The sequence below is a fragment of the Balaenoptera ricei genome, chromosome 8 (assembly GCF_028023285.1).
Source record: "Balaenoptera ricei isolate mBalRic1 chromosome 8, mBalRic1.hap2, whole genome shotgun sequence".
Lineage (NCBI taxonomy): Eukaryota > Metazoa > Chordata > Mammalia > Artiodactyla > Balaenopteridae > Balaenoptera > Balaenoptera ricei.
Genome location: NC_082646.1, coordinates 114103658 through 114122323, shown reverse-complemented (window position 1 = coordinate 114122323; position 18666 = coordinate 114103658). Strand labels below are relative to the sequence as shown.

At 55.8% G+C, this 18666-nt stretch overlaps 1 protein-coding gene across 5 annotated transcripts in view; it reads left to right on the top strand.

Moving 5' to 3' along the window:
- The first annotated feature begins 2084 nt into the window (after positions 1 to 2084).
- PTDSS2 (phosphatidylserine synthase 2) overlaps positions 2085 to 18666 on the top strand; it is a 28549-nt gene continuing 11967 nt past the window's right edge. For 2 of the 5 annotated variants that reach the window (XM_059932444.1, XM_059932443.1), the window contains exons 1-3: positions 2205 to 2424; positions 9820 to 9921; positions 17241 to 17323. In XM_059932444.1, coding sequence (XP_059788427.1) covers positions 2243 to 2424; positions 9820 to 9921; positions 17241 to 17323 — 367 coding nt within the window. In that variant the 5' untranslated portion in view covers positions 2205 to 2242. The other 3 variants (XM_059932445.1, XM_059932446.1, XM_059932447.1) reach the window with 3 other exon arrangements.

Below are 18666 nucleotides of genomic sequence, written 5' to 3'. Positions count from 1 at the left end.
AGCCTCCTTACTTTGGACCCCCAGCTCCTCCAGTGGACTCTATCAAAGCCCCTTCCAATCCCCCTTTTCCCTATGAAAGCAAGTTCCCTCTCCTTGTTCTCTGTATTTGCCTGTGGTCCACCATGGTTCATGTATCTCGAATTGTAATTTCTCTGCTATTCCTGAATAATCTCACTTTTGCCAGTAAAATAACTAGCTATTTATATTATTGAAGTGGACACATGTGGTGTCAGTAGTGGGGTCTGGAGGCAAACCCCAAGGGATGAAATTGACTGAGGCATTGCACCAAGCCCTTTGTGCTTATTGCTTCTGGGAGTCGCCACCAGCTTTTGGTTTGGTGAGTCTCCTCTCGGATTCTGAGCTCTGCTCTTTTTACGTTTTGAGCTCTCCAACTTTATTCAGGACAGAAGGCTTTGTCCTTTCAGGGGTGTGGTTTCATCCTTGGTGAGTACTCAGCTGTTTTCTGAAGTGCACAGTAGCAAGGTTCTCTTTTGGGGACTGAGCAAATTGGGATCTAAGAGTTTTGTTTTATTCCCTTTGGAATCTGGGTTAGGACTCTAGCAACTTTCTTGGGTATTCAGGAGAACTTAGGGAAATGGGATCCTGGCCATCTAAATGCACTGGGGGCAGCTCTCCTTTGGGGACTCCAGCTGGTTTCATGTTTAAAATCTAGGGACCGCTCTACATGACTATTTTTTAACTAAGTGGGCCAAAGTAATCCAGAATTACAATGGCCATTATGGGAAACTTTTGATCTCCCCAAACTCGTTTTTCTTAAGATTAAATTGGAGGACTGAAGTTCTAAAATTAAACAAAACGAATGGTATATTTATTGTCATTGGTAATGCAAACAGAAAAAGACCTCCCCTTACACCTCCGACAGGAAGGCATCTCTACGGACCACCCAGCCGGAGGAAGGAAACTTCTCTCCTCCCACGGCAGCCCAGCCAATCAGAGACTGCAGTGGCCCAGCCCATGGGAAGCCTCCTTACTTTGGACCCCCAGCTCCTCCAATGGGCTCTGGTTATCACAGCCCCTCCCAGCTCCCTTTTTTCCCTATAATAGCACGTTGCCCCTCCTTGTTCGCTGGATTTGCCAGTGGTCCACCATGGTTCAGAGATGCTGAGCTGCAATTCCTTTGCTATTCCTGAATAAGCCTGCCTTTGCTGGTGAAATAACTGGCTATTTTATTATTAAAGGTGACAATATCCATGTACAGTTCTGCATGGACAATGTTTTCATTTCTTGAGTATATACGAATTGCTGGGTCACATGGTAACTATGTTTCACCCTTTGAGCAGCTGCCGGACTTTTTCTTTTTTTAATTTATTTATTTTTTATTTTTGGCTGCGTTGGGTCTTCGTTGCTGCGCGCAGGCTTTCTCTAGTAGCGGCAAGTGGTGGCTACTCTTCATTGCGGTGAGCAGGCCTTGTGGTGGCTTCTCTTGTTGCGGAGCACAAGCTCTAGGCGCGCGGGCTTCAGTAGTTGTAGCTCGCGGGCTCTAGAGCGCAGCCTCAGTAGTTGTGGCACATGGGCTTAGTTGCTCTGCGGCATGTGGGATCTTCCCAGACCAGGGCTTGAACACGTGTCCGCTGCATTGGCAGGCGGATTCTTAACCACTGTGCCACCAGGGAAGTCCTGCCGGACTTTTTCAAATGGGTCAGAGCTAAATGTTTTTGCAGGGGGCTCTGTCTGCATTAATAATTTGAGTCAACCAAGATCAGCATGTCTACTACTTTCTTAAGACCTACTCTCCGGCCATGAAGAGGACTCTACAGGCTAGAGTCTGGAGCTCCCAATGGAGACTGGGGAGAACACGCCTGGGCCCAGGGTGTTGGGAAAGGGGGAGTGCTGGTGGCGCACCGGGGGGGGGGGGGGCAGGCCGCCTGGGGAGGAGGGTCTGGGGCAGCCCGGGCGCCCCAGCATTATAGGGAGACCCCCCGCTCTTCCCGCAACTTTGCCGCGCTGGTTACCTAGCAACCAGGCGGCATCCCTCCCAGCAAGCACTGCTTCTAACGCACGACATTGGGGACTACGAATCCCAGTATGCCTCGCGCCCAGGCGCTCGGACTACAAGTCCCACAATGCACCGCCCGCCCTTTTCTTGCCGCCCCCCGCCTCTACTCTCCGGAGACCCTGCGGAGCGAGCGCCGCGACCCCTTCCCGGCGCTCTTCGCGCGGTCTCGTGGACTCTGGTGCGTGGGGTCAAGGCGCGGGGCAGAGCTGCTGGGGTCGGGGCGTCATGCGGAGGGGTGAGCGCAAGGGCGCCGAGGGGCCGCGGCCGGGGTCTCCTGTGCCCGTGGGCAAGGCCTCGCTGGAGGAGCCGCTGGACGGCGCGGCCGCGGGCCGAGCGAGCGGGCCGGCCGCTGGCCGCCGCAGCACCGAGTCAGAGGTCTACGACGACGGCACCAACACCTTCTTCTGGTGAGGGACGGTGGTTCGCTTCAGTGCCGGCTGGGGTCGCGAGGGGCGTGGCCACGTCGTGCGGGTTGGGGGTGCCCGCAGGACCCCGGGACCGGCCCCTTGCTGCTGCAACCCCGACCCGGCCTCCCCGGTGGTCCAGCCCCTCATCTCTGACCCCTGCGCCCTATCCTGGGAGGACTTGGCTCCGAAGTCACCTCAGAAAGGCTTTTCCTGCCCTCCCTGGCGGCAGTCCCCCGCTGCCCTCCGTCGTGATCCCTTTCGCTGACGGTGCTGATGCCGTGTGAAATGATCGTCTCCTCCCCCGGCACGTGGCGGTGATATCGACATCTTACTCCGCGCCGGCAGCTGAGCGAACGAGTGTGGAGGAAGGCTCTTCCTCTCTTTAGTGGCCCCTCGCCAGGCCAGCCCTTTGACCCCTGTGCAGCTCGGTCCCGGCCAAGCCTCGGGGTCAGGCTGTCCTCTAGTCTACCTTCGCGGGGGTCAGGGAGGGAGGGGCCGCCAGGAGCAGAGTTGGAAGAGTTCATGATGTTGCTTTAGGCCGAGTTGGGCACTTTTGCGTTTGAGGGTCCAGGAAAGCAGTCTTGGACCAACAGGTCCCAGGTGTGGCTCGTGCACCTGACGGCTCAGTGACCTTGGGCTACCCTTCGCCAGTCTGAGCTTCTCTTTCCTTGCTTCTTAGAGACACAAACCCCATACGCTAGAAAGTGTGCTTCTTGAGAGGAGGTCTGTGGCCGTTCTATGCTGCTCCGTTCACGGCCACCTGAAGTTGTATCCCGTGGTAGGCCCGGGGGACATTTGTGGCTTTGGTGCCAAGAGGGCTCATGGGAGAGACAGACGTGTAGGCAGCAAGGGTGCCGTGTGGAAGCAGCTCCTCAGAGAGGGAGCCTGGGACCGCAGAGAAGATGCCATCAGGAAAGGAGGAGAGCCTGACCGAGCCACTGGACAGTCGGCGAGGTGCCACACAGCTGGAAACCTCAGGGGAGGTGCACGTGGGGCCACCGGTGTCTTGCTTGTGTCTGACTCGGGAGAGACAGGGAAGCAGATGTGGTGGGGGAGGCGTCCCTGCATCTGACGAGGTCGGGATCTTCCCTGTGGGTGTGGGCAGCTGCTGCGGGGGGTGGCCACCCAGCCCTGTTCTGGGGAGATACTGTGCTCCAGTGGCCTGGAGCCAGGGGGAGGGGGAGAGGGGTGGGGTGCCCTCCTCGGCGAGGGTGTGGCCCCAGAGCTAGAGACATTCTGTGAGTGGACCAGGCGTCTCTGCTCGGGGGACAGGGCCCCTTCAGACTTCAGGACAGAGGGCACCGTCCTCCGACAGCCCGGCTGGTGACCACAGGAGGGAGACTGAAGTTCTGGAGTGGTGCCGGGCTTGCTTTCCTTTCCCATTCATTCAGTGCATGTTTTGGGGGTGCCAGTTGCTGTTCTAGGAGATACAGCAGAGAACTAAACAAGAAACTTAGGTTCTGGCGCAAGGCTGGCGCGTCAGAAGGCGCAGCACGCTGGCCGAGCGGGCGCTGAGCAGGGCTCACAGAAGCCAGAGGGTTACGCGGGCACGTGCGGGTTTCTTCAGAAGCACAGAGCAGCGGCCCGCGGGTCCCTGCCCGCGGGGACACAGAAAGGCCTGCCGTAGCTGCGCTCACCTGCGGGGAGGCCTGATAGAGTCAGGAAGGCTCCGAGGAGGGCGCGCCGCGGGGCTGCCAGTTCCCGGGTACCGGCCTCCTGGGCCTCCTGGGCCTCCTGGGCGGGTGTCTGCAGCCTCCGCACCGCAGGTGTGTGGGGTTGTTGCTGCGTCCCGAGCCTCTGCCCTCAGCTGTGCAAGGGAAGAAGCTTCACGTTTCCTCAAGGCAGGTAACCAGATGCTCACCTGGCGAGAATGACTTAGTTTTACCTGCAGGGCCCAGCCGCGTACCTTCTTCTGAGTCTCTCGTCATTGACTTGCTGTGCTGGGATTTAAAAAACTCTTTATTTTGAGTTTTAGGGAATTTTATTAATGGATGTTACCAAAAAATTAACATAAAGACTAAAAAGTATGTATTTGTGGAAGCGACTATATGTTCCAAAATTACTCGGAAGAACTCTTGCATGTTCAAAACCTTGTTTTTACAGTTTTCGTTTCCAAAGGAGCTTGGGCTTCTTGGGGGCCATGTATGAGGATTGTGAGTTTCTTTGTTATTACTTGTCAGCCACAGAGTATGGAATTAAGATTCAGCCGTGGAGCCCGAGGCTGGGCTGCCCCAAACTGGACCTCGGGGAAGGGGCAAGAGGACCGCTGGGGTCTGCGGTGGCACAGACACCACCTCTTCTGCCAGTCGTGGTTGTCTTCATTGGGGAACACCTGGTGGAAACGTTCAGGACAGTAGACACAGTGCAAAGATACAGCAGCTCGATTTCTCTGAAAATTGTTCTGGACGCTCTTGGAGACCCAGTGCCCCGACAGGTGCTTCTGAACGTAGCCACCTGTAGGTGGAAGATAGGTGAATCGCCGTTGGGTCACCGCGCTTCGAGTTAGGGACAAGATGGATGGTTGTGACATTTTGGAAATGCTCACTGCATGCTCACATCTTACAACATTGAGCGTTTGGTGAGCGCGGGCTCTGCTGTCAGCAACGCGTCTCACAGTAGCTGTGAGAATCTGTGGGGCAGATCTTAGACGCCCCACGTTCCTCAGTCAGTGTGGGTTGGGGTTTGCCAGCTTCGCCCACATCAGGGCAGCATGACTTGCCAGCTGGTGCCTTTTTGGTCCTGCTGGTCGGCAGGCCAGGAGGGTCGGTGGCCCCAGGTGCCTCTCGCAGGCCTGGGACAGGCCTTCTGGTCTTGACGTTCCCTGGCCGAGCCGCCGCTGTGCACTCAGTCTCACAGCCGCATCTTCATACCTTCTCTGATTGGTTTGGCAGGCTGCCTCCCTGCCCGCTCGGCATGTGAGTATGGTCATCTCTAGACAGGGGCTGACAACTGGGTATTTTCCGCTCGCCGTGGCAGGGAGCCTGCTGTCTTCATGCCCTCACCCTGGCCCAGTGGCCAGAGTCACAGGATTTACGGCCGATCTCTCCCTGTGCCTGGATCCCCCACGTCATCTATTAGTCACTCAACCAAACGGTGCATTTGTCTTCCTGGGCACCGGGAACCAGGAGCAAGAGGTCGTTGCCCAGCTCTGGCATCCGAGAGGGACACGGAGTCTTCCGTGCTGTCCTGCGCCACTGACGTGTTGTTTTTATCACGTTTCTGTGGCCACAGTGAACATGCAGAGCTTTTCCAGCCCCAGCACCCTCGCTTTGCCACGTCAAGTCCATCTCAATCCGTCTGGCCTCTCCCCTTGGGCTATGCTGGCGCCCGTCAACAGTGTTCGTGAAGACAGTACCTGATCTGCCCAGCCTTCCCGTCTCAGCGGCTCCGTCTTCCTTCCTGGCCACCTAGTTTCCTTCTGGTCTCACTTCCCTTCTGTCTGGAGACCTTCCTGGGGTGAGTGATTCATTTAGAGCAGGTCTGCCGGCACCGGATTCTCTACTTCTTCCTCCATCCGCGAATGTTTAGTTCACCTTCGTTCCTCAGGGATGTTTTCGCTGGACATGGAATCCTGGTTCAACATTTCTTTTCTTTCACTGCTTTACAAATTTTGTCCCACTTCCTCTGGCCTCCATGGTTTCTGAGGAGAAATCTGAGCTCAGACTTGGTGTTTGAGCTGAAAAGAAGCCTGGTGCGGAGTCTATGCTGCGGTGGCTGAAAAGCAGGGACCTCTGGGACCAATTCTAACATCTTGATTTCTGACTTTATTCCTGTTTTTTGCTTTTTTCCTCTGAAAATGCTCACCAGGGTAGGCGTGGCCCTGCCTCTTGGGGCAGGCAGTGGGCATTCTGGAGCTCAGGGCCCGTCCGGTGCCGCCCCTCGTGGTGCAGGCCGCTGACTCCGCGGGGACCGGGCCTGCCTGCCTGCCTGCCTGCCGAGGGTGCTGTCCCGTGGCTCCGCCCCGGCCCGGCAGACACGTCTACACAGGCCTGGAGCTGAACCCCGCCGGCCCTGGGCGGTTCTGCTCAGTCACGCTCGGCCGGCTTGGGCTCCACGTCCCGTCCAGCGTGTCAGCTGCGCCTTCTGGGCAGATCCAGACCAGCCCCTCCCGGCATCTCCTGCCCGCCCTGGAGGGTCGCGAGGCGGCCGCGTCTGCTCTCGGCTCTGCAGCGGCTCCTGCTCCACCGACGTGAGTCCGGGCCCCCCAGGGCAGGACCCCCTCCTCCAGCCACGGTGGCCCCTCAGCCCTTTGCTCTCGCGTTGCTGGCCTGGACCTGCATCCCCAGGTGTCCTGCGTGAGGCCCTCCCTAATTCTGCACCCCACCCCACCCCACCCCGTTTCGTTGTCCCCATACCCAGCCTTCTGTGTGTCTTGCTGTGTTGGAACGACAGCTCCGGGAGACAGGGTTGGGGTTTGTTGGCATCTGGTAGCTGCTCTGCGCCGCTTAGTGTCTGTGTCACTTAGGCCCACTGGCCCTGGGGTCTCATCACCTCACGGCGAGGGTTTATGAGGTGATACAGGTGTGCTAGAGGCATCCTGAGCAGGGCTCAGACCCCAGACCCTCACCACCGAGCTGCGTGACCCTGACACTGCCGTTTACAGCTCTGACCGGCCTCAGGGGCCAAGGTGACGGAGAGGCCCATGCCTTATCGTCGTCACCCTCGTAATCCAGATGCCCTCGGTCCCTGGTGGGTTCTCAGTGGCTCTTGTTCTCCCTGCTAAAATCTGATGTCTCCTCTGGGTCGGGAAGGGTGGGCCATGTCCTAGACCCAGGAGAGGCAGCTGAGTCCCTCTGTGTGTAGGTGTTGGCTAATGTCCAGCAGAGGATCAGTTTCTGGGTCACCACATCCAGAGAACCTTAGGAGTGAAGGTCTAAAGTAGGACCTTATAATGTAGTCTCTGTGCTGTAATTATTCCGCAGATCTCTCAGGCACTGAAATGTTTACTATACAGAGTTCAGCTGAAAGGCTGAGATTTTCCTGAAGTTCCCTCATGGCCTAGGACTCAAATGTGAATATATTAATATTGAATTGTATGAAAATAGTTAAAATAGGAGATTTGTTCACTTCTAATAGTTTTTTTTTTTAATTATTATTATTATTTTATTATTTTATTTATTTATTTTTGCTGTGTTGGGTCTTCGTTTCTGTGCGAGGGCTTCCTCCAGTTCCGGCAAGTGGGGGCCACTCCTCATCACGGTGCGTGGGCCTCTCACTATCACGGCCTCTCTTGTTGCGGAGCACAGGCTCCAGACGCGCAGGCTCAGTAGTTGAGGCTCACGGGCCCAGCCACTCTGCAGCATGTGGGATCTTCCCAGACCAGGGCCCGAACCCGTGTCCCCTGCATTGGCAGGCAGATTCTTAACCACTGCGCCACCAGGGAAGCCCCACTTCTAATAGTTTTAAATGCCAGTATTGTGAAATATGGCAAAAGAATGTGCTCTCTGCTTTCTTTACTTGGAGCCAACTTATCTGAACATGACTGTTTTTGTTTTTGTTTTCACAAAGAAAATAAAATTTAAGTGAAGGGCATAACACCTGAATAGATGGAGAGATACTCCTTGTCTTGTGGATGGGGGACTCTCAACTAGTTGTTACTCATCAATTCTTCCTGGGCTAATTTATAAATTCAGTGCAGTTCCAATTAGAATCCTAATAGAATTATTTGTGGCAGCTGTCAGACTGATGTCAAAGTTAAGATGGGAGAGTAAATATGCAAGAATAATCAGGATGGGGAAGAGGGCTGGTCTGCCGGACATCAGGATGGGGTCTAGCTATGGTCCAGATCTCTAGCGCCAGCCTAATCTCATGCAGCCCCACTCTTGCTTTTTAGAAAATTACTTGAATCAAGGAACGATTGCTTTCCATGACACACACCCACTTGAGGGTCTGTATCCACACTCCAGCGCCTCACACGTGGTGCCCACCACTGGGGTCGGGATGCAGGACATTCCATCATCTTGGAAGCTGCTGCCCTAGCACCTCCCCCGCCAATCTGCCGTCCATGCTCTGTCACCGCCTCTTGTGAGTCTTGTTGGTGGAAACAGACAGCAGGTTGCTTTCGTGCCTGGCTGTCAGCATGGGGTTAACGTCCACATACAAGTCTTTGAATGGACATGTGCTTTCATTTTTCTCAAGTAAACACTCGGAAGGAATGGCTGGCTTGGGTGGTAGACTCTGTTTAACTTTGTAAGAAACTGGGAAGCTTTTTCAAAGCGGCTGCACCCTTTTGCAGCCCCACCTGGAACGTGTGAGTGTTGGTGGCTCCGCGTCCTCACGAGGACCCTTCCTTGGAGGCACTCGTGCCGTCAGTGGTCCCGTCCCAGGCGGCGGGCGCTGCCGCCTGCCATGCTGCATGTCTGCTCCCACGGCGACCAGTGACGCTGCACATCTTTGCGTGTGGTATTGGCCATTTGTTGATCTTTTTCTTTGACGTGTGTGTTCAATCTTTTGTTCGTGTTTCAGGAGATTGTCTTTATCGTTGAGTTGTAAGAGCTCTTTACGTGTTCTGGGTACAAAGGCCTTTGTCGGGTGTGTGTGTCATCAATGTTTTCTCCCGGCTGGTGGCTGGCTTTTTCGTTTCTTCACTGTGTGTTTCACGGAGTTTGGACGGGAGGCCAGTACTGGGCTCGATGCTTTTCGTGTGTTTGTTCACTCGTCTTCAGGGTGCCCTTCAAGGCTGGAGGTGCCCTCGTCTAGAAATGGAGGGCCGCATCGCCTCTCCACGGACACGGGAGCTGGGCCTCTGCCCCTCTGCAGGCAGTCGTTCAGGGCAGAGGGGCCCGGGCGCGTATGTGACTGAGTGGCGTGCGGGCTGGTGCTGGACTTGCTGTGGGCCCTGGTTCCAGGAGAGGCTGCCCGCTGCCTGCCGAGCGCCGCCCCTGGCCCACATCGGGGCTCTGGAGGCCCAGCCAGGGTGGGCAGGTGGAAGCGGGGAGCCCACGTCTCACCCCGCCCCCCGGGCAGCCATCCCTCTGCCCGGTCCTCTGGGCAGGCGGCCGTGGCCGGCCCCGCGCCCTTCTCGCTCCGGCCCTGGGGCCTCTGTCCGCCGCCAGTGCTCCGCTGTCATCCCGGCGAACCTCTCAGCCGTGGTCACTGCGTGAATCACGAGGTTGGTCTCGGGGCGATCTTGCTCGGTGCCCGGAGCCCACTCTACCGGCTGCCTGGTCCCTCTGAACCAGAGCCGCCTGCCCGGGACGCCTTGAGCCAACGCGCCGTCCACTCTCCCCGCCCGAACGGGCCGCCGCGGGACCGTCTGGGAGTCACGCAGCTGTAGCTGGCGCTCGGGGGATTCTGAGCTGGAGGTCGAGGGCCGAGCTCGCTCCTCTGGCGGCACGTCGCGCCGCGGTCCCACGCGTGCTTTGCGTGCACCGACGCGGGCTCTTTGCGTTGCAGGCGGGCCCACACCTTGAGCGTGCTCTTCATCCTCACCTGCGTGCTGGGCTACGTGACGCTGCTGGAAGAGACACCGCGGGACACGGCCTATAACACCAAGAGGTACCGTCCCGGCCCGGCCCAGCCTCGCTCCACGTGGCTGGCGGGGGCTCTGGGTGCTGTGTGGCACTTTCCGCCCCTCTTCTGCCCGTCCCCATCCCTGGGACCCGCTGCTCACGCTGCATTTGCGCGCGAGAAACCGGAAGGTGCTGCGGCAGCTCCAGGGAGGGGTCTAAAGGGGTTCAGGTCAGTTCCGATGGGGCGGCTTCCCCACACATCCCACCCTCAGCACCTCAGGCCCCACCTGATTGTCCTGCTGGTCAACTCAGTTCTGACACCGTCCCAGGCAGCGCCAGGCCCCATGGTCCCAGGCTCGGTCCGGCCAGACTGCATCGCCTCCCCACTTAGACCCCAGTTGCAAGAGAGGTCATCACCTGACGGGCTGTAAACCATAGGTTCCCACCGCCTCCTCCTTGGGTGCAATTAATTTGCTAGGGCGGCTCACAGAACTCAGAGAAGCATTTTACTTATTTATGATCAAAGGTTTATCATAGAAAGATGGAGGAACAGCCAGATGGGAGAGACGCACAGGGCGAGGTGTGGGGATGGGACGCAGAGCCACCAGCCTGGAGGCTCTGAACCCCCGTGCCTCTGGGGTTTAGGGAGGCTTCCTCACACAGCGTGATGGATTAAATCACTGGCCACTGGCGATTGACTTAATCTTTACTCCTCCCCAGAGGTCTGGGGGTAGGACGGAGAGCCCTCCAATCGTCTGGTTGGTTCCCTTTGCAACCAGCTCTCATCAGGAGGTGGGCTCCAAAAGTCACCTCATTAACATAACAAAAGATACCTTTGTAGCCCTCAGCACTTGGGCAATACCAGAGGTTTTAGGAGCTCTGGCCAGAAACAGATGAAGACCAAATGACGTATTTCTTGCTGTAAAGCACAATATCACAGTGACCGTGAATTTGGGTGTCTGGGCTTTTTGTGAGGCCAGGGGTGGTTCCCATCAGCTAGCACCATTCTTCTACACTCTGTTGATAAGAAGACTTTTTGGAAGTTTTAAACTGGCTTTAGGAGTCTGGTGGTCCATCTCGTCCTGCAGGGCAGGAAGGGGGTAGTCTGTCTTTCCAGCATTATCTCCAGAAATAGACTAGCTGGTAGGTTTGTGTCCTTTGCCTGAACCCCATAGATTCTGGGGCCAGTCTCAGAAGTGCGTGGGGAAGATGAGCTGGTTTCGGAACTCGTTTCTGTGCATTGTCTACGCTGGACGGACTCACCCCTCCCTCTCTGGTGCCATGAAGCCCCCGTTGCTGTTCTCATCCTGGGGCCCAGGCTCCTGCTCTGGTGGGACAGCTAGAGGAGACCAGGCAGGGACAGAGGTGGAGGGCGGCATCCAGAGCCCAGAGGTGGCAGGAGACCGTTGGTCAGCTTTGGGCGGGGGCTGGGCTCGTGCACCTTCACCCTTGGGGTCTAACCCTCCGCCTGGACTGTGGTGTAGACGCCAGGGTCCAGGACCCCAGGAGGTGTGTGTCACCCTCCCCTGTAAGGCGCAGGCCTCCCGCCCGGGCTCCCCAGCCCTCCCCAGCCCCATGTGATCACACCGCAGGCCTGGCAGCCGGGGTCGCAGAGCCCAGAGCAGAGGAGGGAGCTGGGCTGCTCTTTGGGCCCCTCTGGGTGGGTCTGTGAGGGGGACGCCGGGCCCGTGGACCTGGAGATGGAGCCCCACGTCTGCCTCGAGGGGGCTTCCAGCTGGAACTTGGCCTTTCCTGTGCATTTGTTTGCCAGCACGTGGTTATGGAGGGTTTGCAGCGTCTGCTGGGCACAGCCAGGCAGGGAGGACCAAAAAGTAGAGCTTGGTCACACTGAAGAGGTGTCCCCATGTGGCTGTGAAGTTGGGCTGGAGATGAGCAGTCATGACGTCACAGGGCAAGACTAGTCACAAGGGCGAGCGGCCCACGCAGTGTGTCCTGGGACGCCTCCCAAGGCAGGGGCGGGGTTTCACTCGCCAGACGCCTGCCAGGCGAGTCACAAAGCCTGCTGCCCTGGGCCCTGCCCCGCGCCCGGGGGTCCAGGGGCTCAGACCCCCAGCGTCGAGGGGGCTTCTTGGCCTCGTCCGAGACAGCAGCTGTGGACCCGGGTGGGTGCTTCCCCACCTCTTCTTCCTGCACTGGCCTTTCTCCCGAGCTGTTCCTGCCCGAGAGAGGTTGGCACAGTGAGCCCAGAAGGTGCCACCAAGAGGGACACCTGGGTCTTCTCCCTGGTCCCCTGTGTGATTTCATTGAAGGTGGGGCCGGGCGAAGGCAGGTGGGTGGGAATTCGAGGGCCCCAGGCACTGCTCTGCCCTGAAGTTCTGTGCTCTGGGGACACAGGACATTGTAGCCACAGTCCCTGGCCCTCTCGGCCCACTTCACGGGCACAGAGGAGCTGCTTTCCTGGCCCTGTACGGCTGCTGGTGGCGCCTGGAGCCCCGCCCTCACCTGTCTGAGGCTCTGCGGCTTCTTCCAGGGACAGTCACATGCGCGTGTGGGTTCATTCATTTCTGCTGAGTCCACTCTCACCCCCGTGGACCCCGGAGGGGCCCACAGCCTGCCCCCCACGTCAGCACGTCTGCCTGGGCTGTGATGAGGTCCCCCCCGGTCTCTGGAGGCCGCTGGGGCTGCTGATTTTTATTATGTCAGAACTTTTGATGCTGTCAGGGGAAGGTTTTGTATATGTAAAATACTTCCCAAAGGTTACGGTTATTTTTTTTTTAATTAATATTTACCTTGTTAAAAATCTTGGTTTGTTTCCCTAAAGCTTTCAGTTTCACCTTGTGTGTCATTGTGGATCTAACAAGTTCTGTCACTTTAAGGGAGTAGATTTTTCTTCCTAGGCCAACTTTATTGTTGTGTCATTTAATATAACATGCACGTAATTAAAACGTACGGCTCATCTACATGCCACGAATAGGTGGAGGTACACGCTGAGTTTCCTCTGAGGGCCGCGGTCAGTCTGCACTGCTGGCCACAGGCCACCACCGATCTGTCCCCACAGGCCCTTCTTGCCTGTTGTACAGTCTCATCCAGCATGCGCCCTTGTGTCTGGCCCCTCCCACTCGGCATGATGGTTTTGTGACACCCACGTTGCCGTGTCTGTCAGCGGTCATCCTGGTCCATTGCCAAGGGGTGGTCCACCGTGTGGACACGCCACAGTTCCTTGATCCATTATCTGTTGGTGACATTGGGATGTTTACGTATATATACACATGTGCATGTGTAAATGTGTAAATAAATCAATACATGTACAGTATAAACATATTTTGCATATTTGTAATGTGTAGAAATATAATGTATTCACAGTACTGAAGAACAGAGGCAGAGGACTGCCGCTGCCTGGCTTCAGGCCTGACCATAAAGCTGTGCAGTGGTGGTCAGGACAGTGGTGCTGGCAGAAGGCTGGACAAGTAGAGAGCCCAGAAGTAGCCCCACACAAAGAGGAGCAAAGACAAGTCAGTGGAGAAAGGAGAATTTTCAACAAAATAACCTAGATACAGACCTTACGCTTTTCACAATAATGAATTTGAAATGGATTATAGACCTAAATATAAAATAGAAAACTATAAAACTTCTTGAAGAAAACATGGGAGAAAATCTGGTGACCTTGAGTTTGATGATGCCTTTTTTTTTTGGCCTCGCCATGAGGCATGTGGGAGCTTAGTTCCCTGACCAGGGATCGAACCCGCACTCCCTGCAGTGGAAGTGTGGAGTCTTAACCACTGGACCGCCAGGGAAGTCCCAGTGACTTTTTAGATAGAACACCAAAAGCATGATCTACAGAAGAAAAAACTGATAAGTCGGACTTGATTAAAATTAAAAACTTCTGCTCTGCAAAACACACTGCTGAGACAAAGAAAAGACAAGCCACAGGCTGGTGGGAAATATTTGCCAAATACACATGTGATGAAGTATCTGTAATCACTGTGCAAAGAACTCCTGAAGCTCAGCGGTAGGAAAACCAGCAGCACAGTCACAAACCGGGCAGAAGGTCTGGACGGACACCACAGAGGACACAAGTGCGTGAAAGGACGCTCAGCACCATGCATCAGCTTGGAGACGCCGCTACACACCTGCTCGAGTGGCCAGGGTTGAAAACACGGCAACACCGGGCGCTGGCGACGATCTGAGGAACAGGAACTCTTATCCCTCGCCGGCAGGAACGTGAACGGGGCAGGCGCTTTGGAAGACGGTTGGAGACTCTCTCAGAGAACTAAACATAATCCAGCAGCTGTGCGCCTTGGTATTTACCCAGGGGAGCGGAAAACTTAAGTCCACACCAAAACATGGACATTTGTAGCAGCTTTTTTCACAATCACCAAAACTTGGAAGCCACCAAAATGTCCTTAGTGGGTGAATGGGTGAACAAACTGGTACCTTCATGCAATGGAATATCATTAAGTAATAAACAGAAATGAGCTTTCAAGCCATGGAGACAGAGGCGAAGCTTAAATGCATATTGTTGAGGGAAAGAAGCCAGCCTGAAAAGGCTACATGCTGTATGAGTCCAACGCTGTGACATTCTGGAAAAGGCAGAACTATGTGATGGTAGGAAGATCAGTGGTTTCTCGGGGCAGGGGGAGAATGAATAGGTGGAGTGTGAGATTTTTTTAGGGTCTTGAAACTGTTCTGTTGATACTGTAATGGTGAATGCATGACCCTGTGTGTTTGTCAAAACCCATAGGACTAAACAACACAAAGAGTAAGCCTAAGTATGCAAATTTTAAAAATCGTTTAGGGGCTTCCCTGGTGGTGCAGTGGTTAAGAATCCTCCTGCCAATGCAGGGGACACGGGTTCGAGCCCTGGTCCGGGAAGATCCCACATGCCGCAGAACAACTAAGCCCGTGTGCCACAACTTCTGAGCCTGCGCTCTAGAGCCCGCAAGCCACAACTACTGAAGCCCGCGCGCCTAGAACTCGTGCCCTGCAGCAAGAGAAGCCACTGCAATGAGAAGCCTGCGCACCACAATGAAGAGTAGCCCCCGCTCGCCGCAACTAGAGAAAGCGTTCGTGCAGCAACGAAGACCCAACGCAGCCAAAAATAAATAAATTTTTTAAAAAAAGTCATTTAAGAGGTAGAGGACCCCAGGAAGGATTGCAGACTGTGACAGGAGAACATACGAAAGGTGCTGACCTGAGTCACTCTGGAAACGAGTGGGGTCTGTAGGCCTGAAGGCAGGGGACGTGCACACAGCACTGGGCTCTAGTGGTGAAGTTGTTTCCCATGGGGCACGGGTTAACAACCGTGTCCCTGCTGTACACGTGCGCTGGGATTGAACAGGAAAGTACACGGGTGGTGGGGGCCGGGAGTCTCACCCCGGAGGAGTGGGAGGTTACAGGCGACCAAGGGGAGAATGATGCGTGGGTAACAGATGCTGATTGGAGACGTCAGTGAGAACTCACGTTCGTTTAATGTAGAGACAGGTGGTTACACACAGGAATATTTGTAACGTGTGTGTATGCAAGGTTGGCACACACGTATCATGTTGCTCTGTCAGCCGAGAGGGCCCAGAGGCAAGGAGCACACGGGCCTCCAAATCTTGGTTCCTAAGAGCATTCGTTCTCCAGTAAAGGAACCAGGCTCCCTGGACAAATGGCCAATTGCAGGCCTGGGACAGGGAACCCCCAAGATGGGCCTGGAGCATCTTCTAGCACCAGAAAGCAGGGAGGTGCTCAGAAACAACAATACAAACCTCCACAAAGATGGGGTGTGTCAAAGCAGTACAGGAGCCAAATGAAAGCTCCTTGCGGCCAAAGCTGGAACGATTTGAGCAACAAAATCAATCAAGTATTGAATTATAACCCAGCGTGTAACGTAGGTACCCACAAATCTGGGCTGATGTAAGAAATGACCGAACACATTAGTGCATCGGGGAGCAGAGACAAACCTCCTGCACAGAAGGTTTCCCATCAGGTTGCGGAGCTGCTCCCTGCCAGCTGTGCAGGGGGGCCTCCCTCCCGAAGGCGAGGCGTGGAGGGGACCTGACAGACACACCTCTGCCAGGGGCTCAGGGTCAGCACCGACAATCAGAATCGTGTCGATGGCGTGTACCCTTGATATGAGGTGAAGATGGTCCTTAACATCTGTGATCTCACTTCCAAAAATCCTATAGCCCTGATCTAATCATAAACAGCCCTGATCTAATAAAAAAAGACAGCCTTCATTAAGGGGCATTCCACAAAATACGTGGCCAGTGTTCCTCAAAACTGTCCAGGTCATCAAAACAGGGCCAGTCTGAGAACCTGTCACAGGCCAGAGGAGCCTAAGGAGACCTGAGGACTGTCATGTGGGGCCCCGGATGGGGTCCTGGAATAGGAAAAGGACTTTAGGTAGAAAGTAAAGAAATCTGAAAAGAAAAACTGTGGACTTCAGTTACTGTATCAGTGTTGGTTCACTGACTGTGACAGCTGTCCCACGCTCACGGACTGTGGGAAATTCTGTACTATCTTTGTAACTTTTCTGTTCTAAAATTAAAAGATTATTTTAAAGTGTAATTTATTTGCTTTCCTCTAAAAGTCCTTCTGGGCGACAGATTTTCCCACATCATCTCTTTGGGGCGGGAGGATATCTAGCGGCCCTTTCACCAGACCCTGGAAGGGTGGCCGTCGCCCCCAGGGCAGCCTCGCCTGCACCCCACCCCGCCGCTGAGTGCCGGGGACAGGGCTTTGCGTCCTCAGACCTGCCCCTGGGGGCAGCGGCCGCGGGTGTCCCGTGAGCAGTGCGTCCGTGCACAGCAGCTTCACGTGCAGTCACCCAGGCCTGCGAGCGCGAGCCTGTGAACCCTTGTGGCGTGACAGTCCCCCACGGGCGGGCTGAGCTGGGCCCACCTTGCTCCTCCGTCGTGGGCAGGGGTGCCGTGTGCGTCTGTGTGGCTTTCACTCTGTCTCCTGGTGGGTTCCTGCTGGGACTGGATACGGTGGCCCCACAGGACGAAAGAGCTACCAGCAGGGCCCCAGCCTTGTTGGAGCGGGAAGCCGTTTGATCCTAATAATACCTTTCCTTCTTAGGGCTTTAGTGAGCTCTGGATCGTCCTGTATGGAATTTTAGGGGGGTTTTGTTTGTGTGTTTTCAACGTGCCACACGTCTTAGTGGCGTGGCTCTTGACGGTACACATGACCCAGCCCAGTGGCAGGGCCTTCTCCCCGGGGTGGTGCTGCCTCTGGGGTCAGGGCGGCGGTGCTGGGCCGCCAGCCTCCCTGCGGCCGAGCCTCGGCTCTGCCCCAGCCCGGGGTCGGGGCCGTCCCCATGGTGGGCGCCCGGGGGTCCCTCCCACCTCCCGCCAGGGAGGAGCCGACCCGGAGCTTGGCGCTTCTGCACACTGAGGGCTGTTTGTTCTTTATTTGCAGAGGTATTGTGGCCAGTATTTTGGTTTTCTTATGTTTTGGAGTCACACAAGCTAAAGACGGGCCATTTTCCAGACCTCATCCAGGTAACTTGCCATTTCTTTCTCCGTGTGTGCCCGCGTAGCTGTGCTGTTCTGAGGGTCGCTCTGTGTCTGTGCTGTTGCGTGTGAGTGTCCCGTCCCCCCTCGGGCCCCTCCTGGCTGGCCGGCTTCACTGCCACCTCGAAGCCCCTCCTCTTTGGGCGCTAGCCCCCGGGGACCCTCCCCCGCCCCTCCCCCATCCTTGCCCTCTTTGTGCTAGTCAGGGGGGTCTTCCTGCAGGCGGAGGCGTCTGGGGCCGTGCAGTGCGCTTGGCGTGGCCTCGAGCTGGTGGTTGTGCCTCGCCGCTGTTGGGGGGCTCACAGGGCGCCATCCGCAGCCCCCCCCCCCCGGAGTCATGGGGCCTTCTGGCAACCCCTGGGACGTCCCCTCACAGCTGGAGGGGCCCCAGCCAGTCCGGACTCCAGCCTCCCCTAGGGGCCGGCTTCAGGGCAGGGGTGGTCAGTTTTCCTGAAGGGTCTCAGTTTAGTAACGAGTTTCTGTCTCAGTAAGGGTGTGTATTTATCGTAGAAAATTTGGAAAATACAAAGAGTATTTTTAAATAAAAATAAAAACCACTCACGAAAATAACCACCGTTAAGTTTTAATGCGTGTGTATACGTGTATACGTACACAGCTGTAAAAAGAAGAAGTTGGCATCATACTGTATGTGTGGTTTTGTATCATGCAGTATTCACCTCAGGCTTAACACATGCATATCCTTGTTAATTTTTCATTTGAGAACTGGATTTTTGATGGCTCCTTGTTTAGTCATCATTTGAATGGACTACAGTTTACTCAACCAGTCCTATATGATTGTATACTTGGGGGTTTCCAATTTCGTGGCAATAAACCAGGCTGTAGTGAATTTCCACTTGTACACCTTTGTGTACCTGTCTGATTATCCATGGGACCAAAGGTCCAGGGGAGGTAGCAGGGCATGAGCATTTGGGGCTCCTGATGGGTGCTACCCAGTTGCCCCCTAGAAGGGGCATATCTGCCCAGGGGCCAGCGACCCAGGGGTTGTGAGCGAGGCCCCCGGGGGCTCTGCCCCCTCAATGCCTGGTGGGGACGTTGGTGCTGGGTGAAGCCCGTGTGGTCCCCGCCCCCGGGGCAGCGTGAGCTTCCTGAGCCGCAGGGCACGGCCCCCACTGGGGGTTGGGGAGGGGCTGCAGGACCTTCTCCACCGTCTCCACTCGTGTGGGCCCGTCCAGTCTTGCCTCAGAAGGGTGTGGACTCTTAACCAGAGCAACGGAAAAGTGAGCTGAAGTGTCGGAGTCACAGTGAGAAACCAGGTGTGTTCAGTGCTCGTCAGGCAGACTTGGAAGGGAGAACAGGAGCTGCCAGAAACT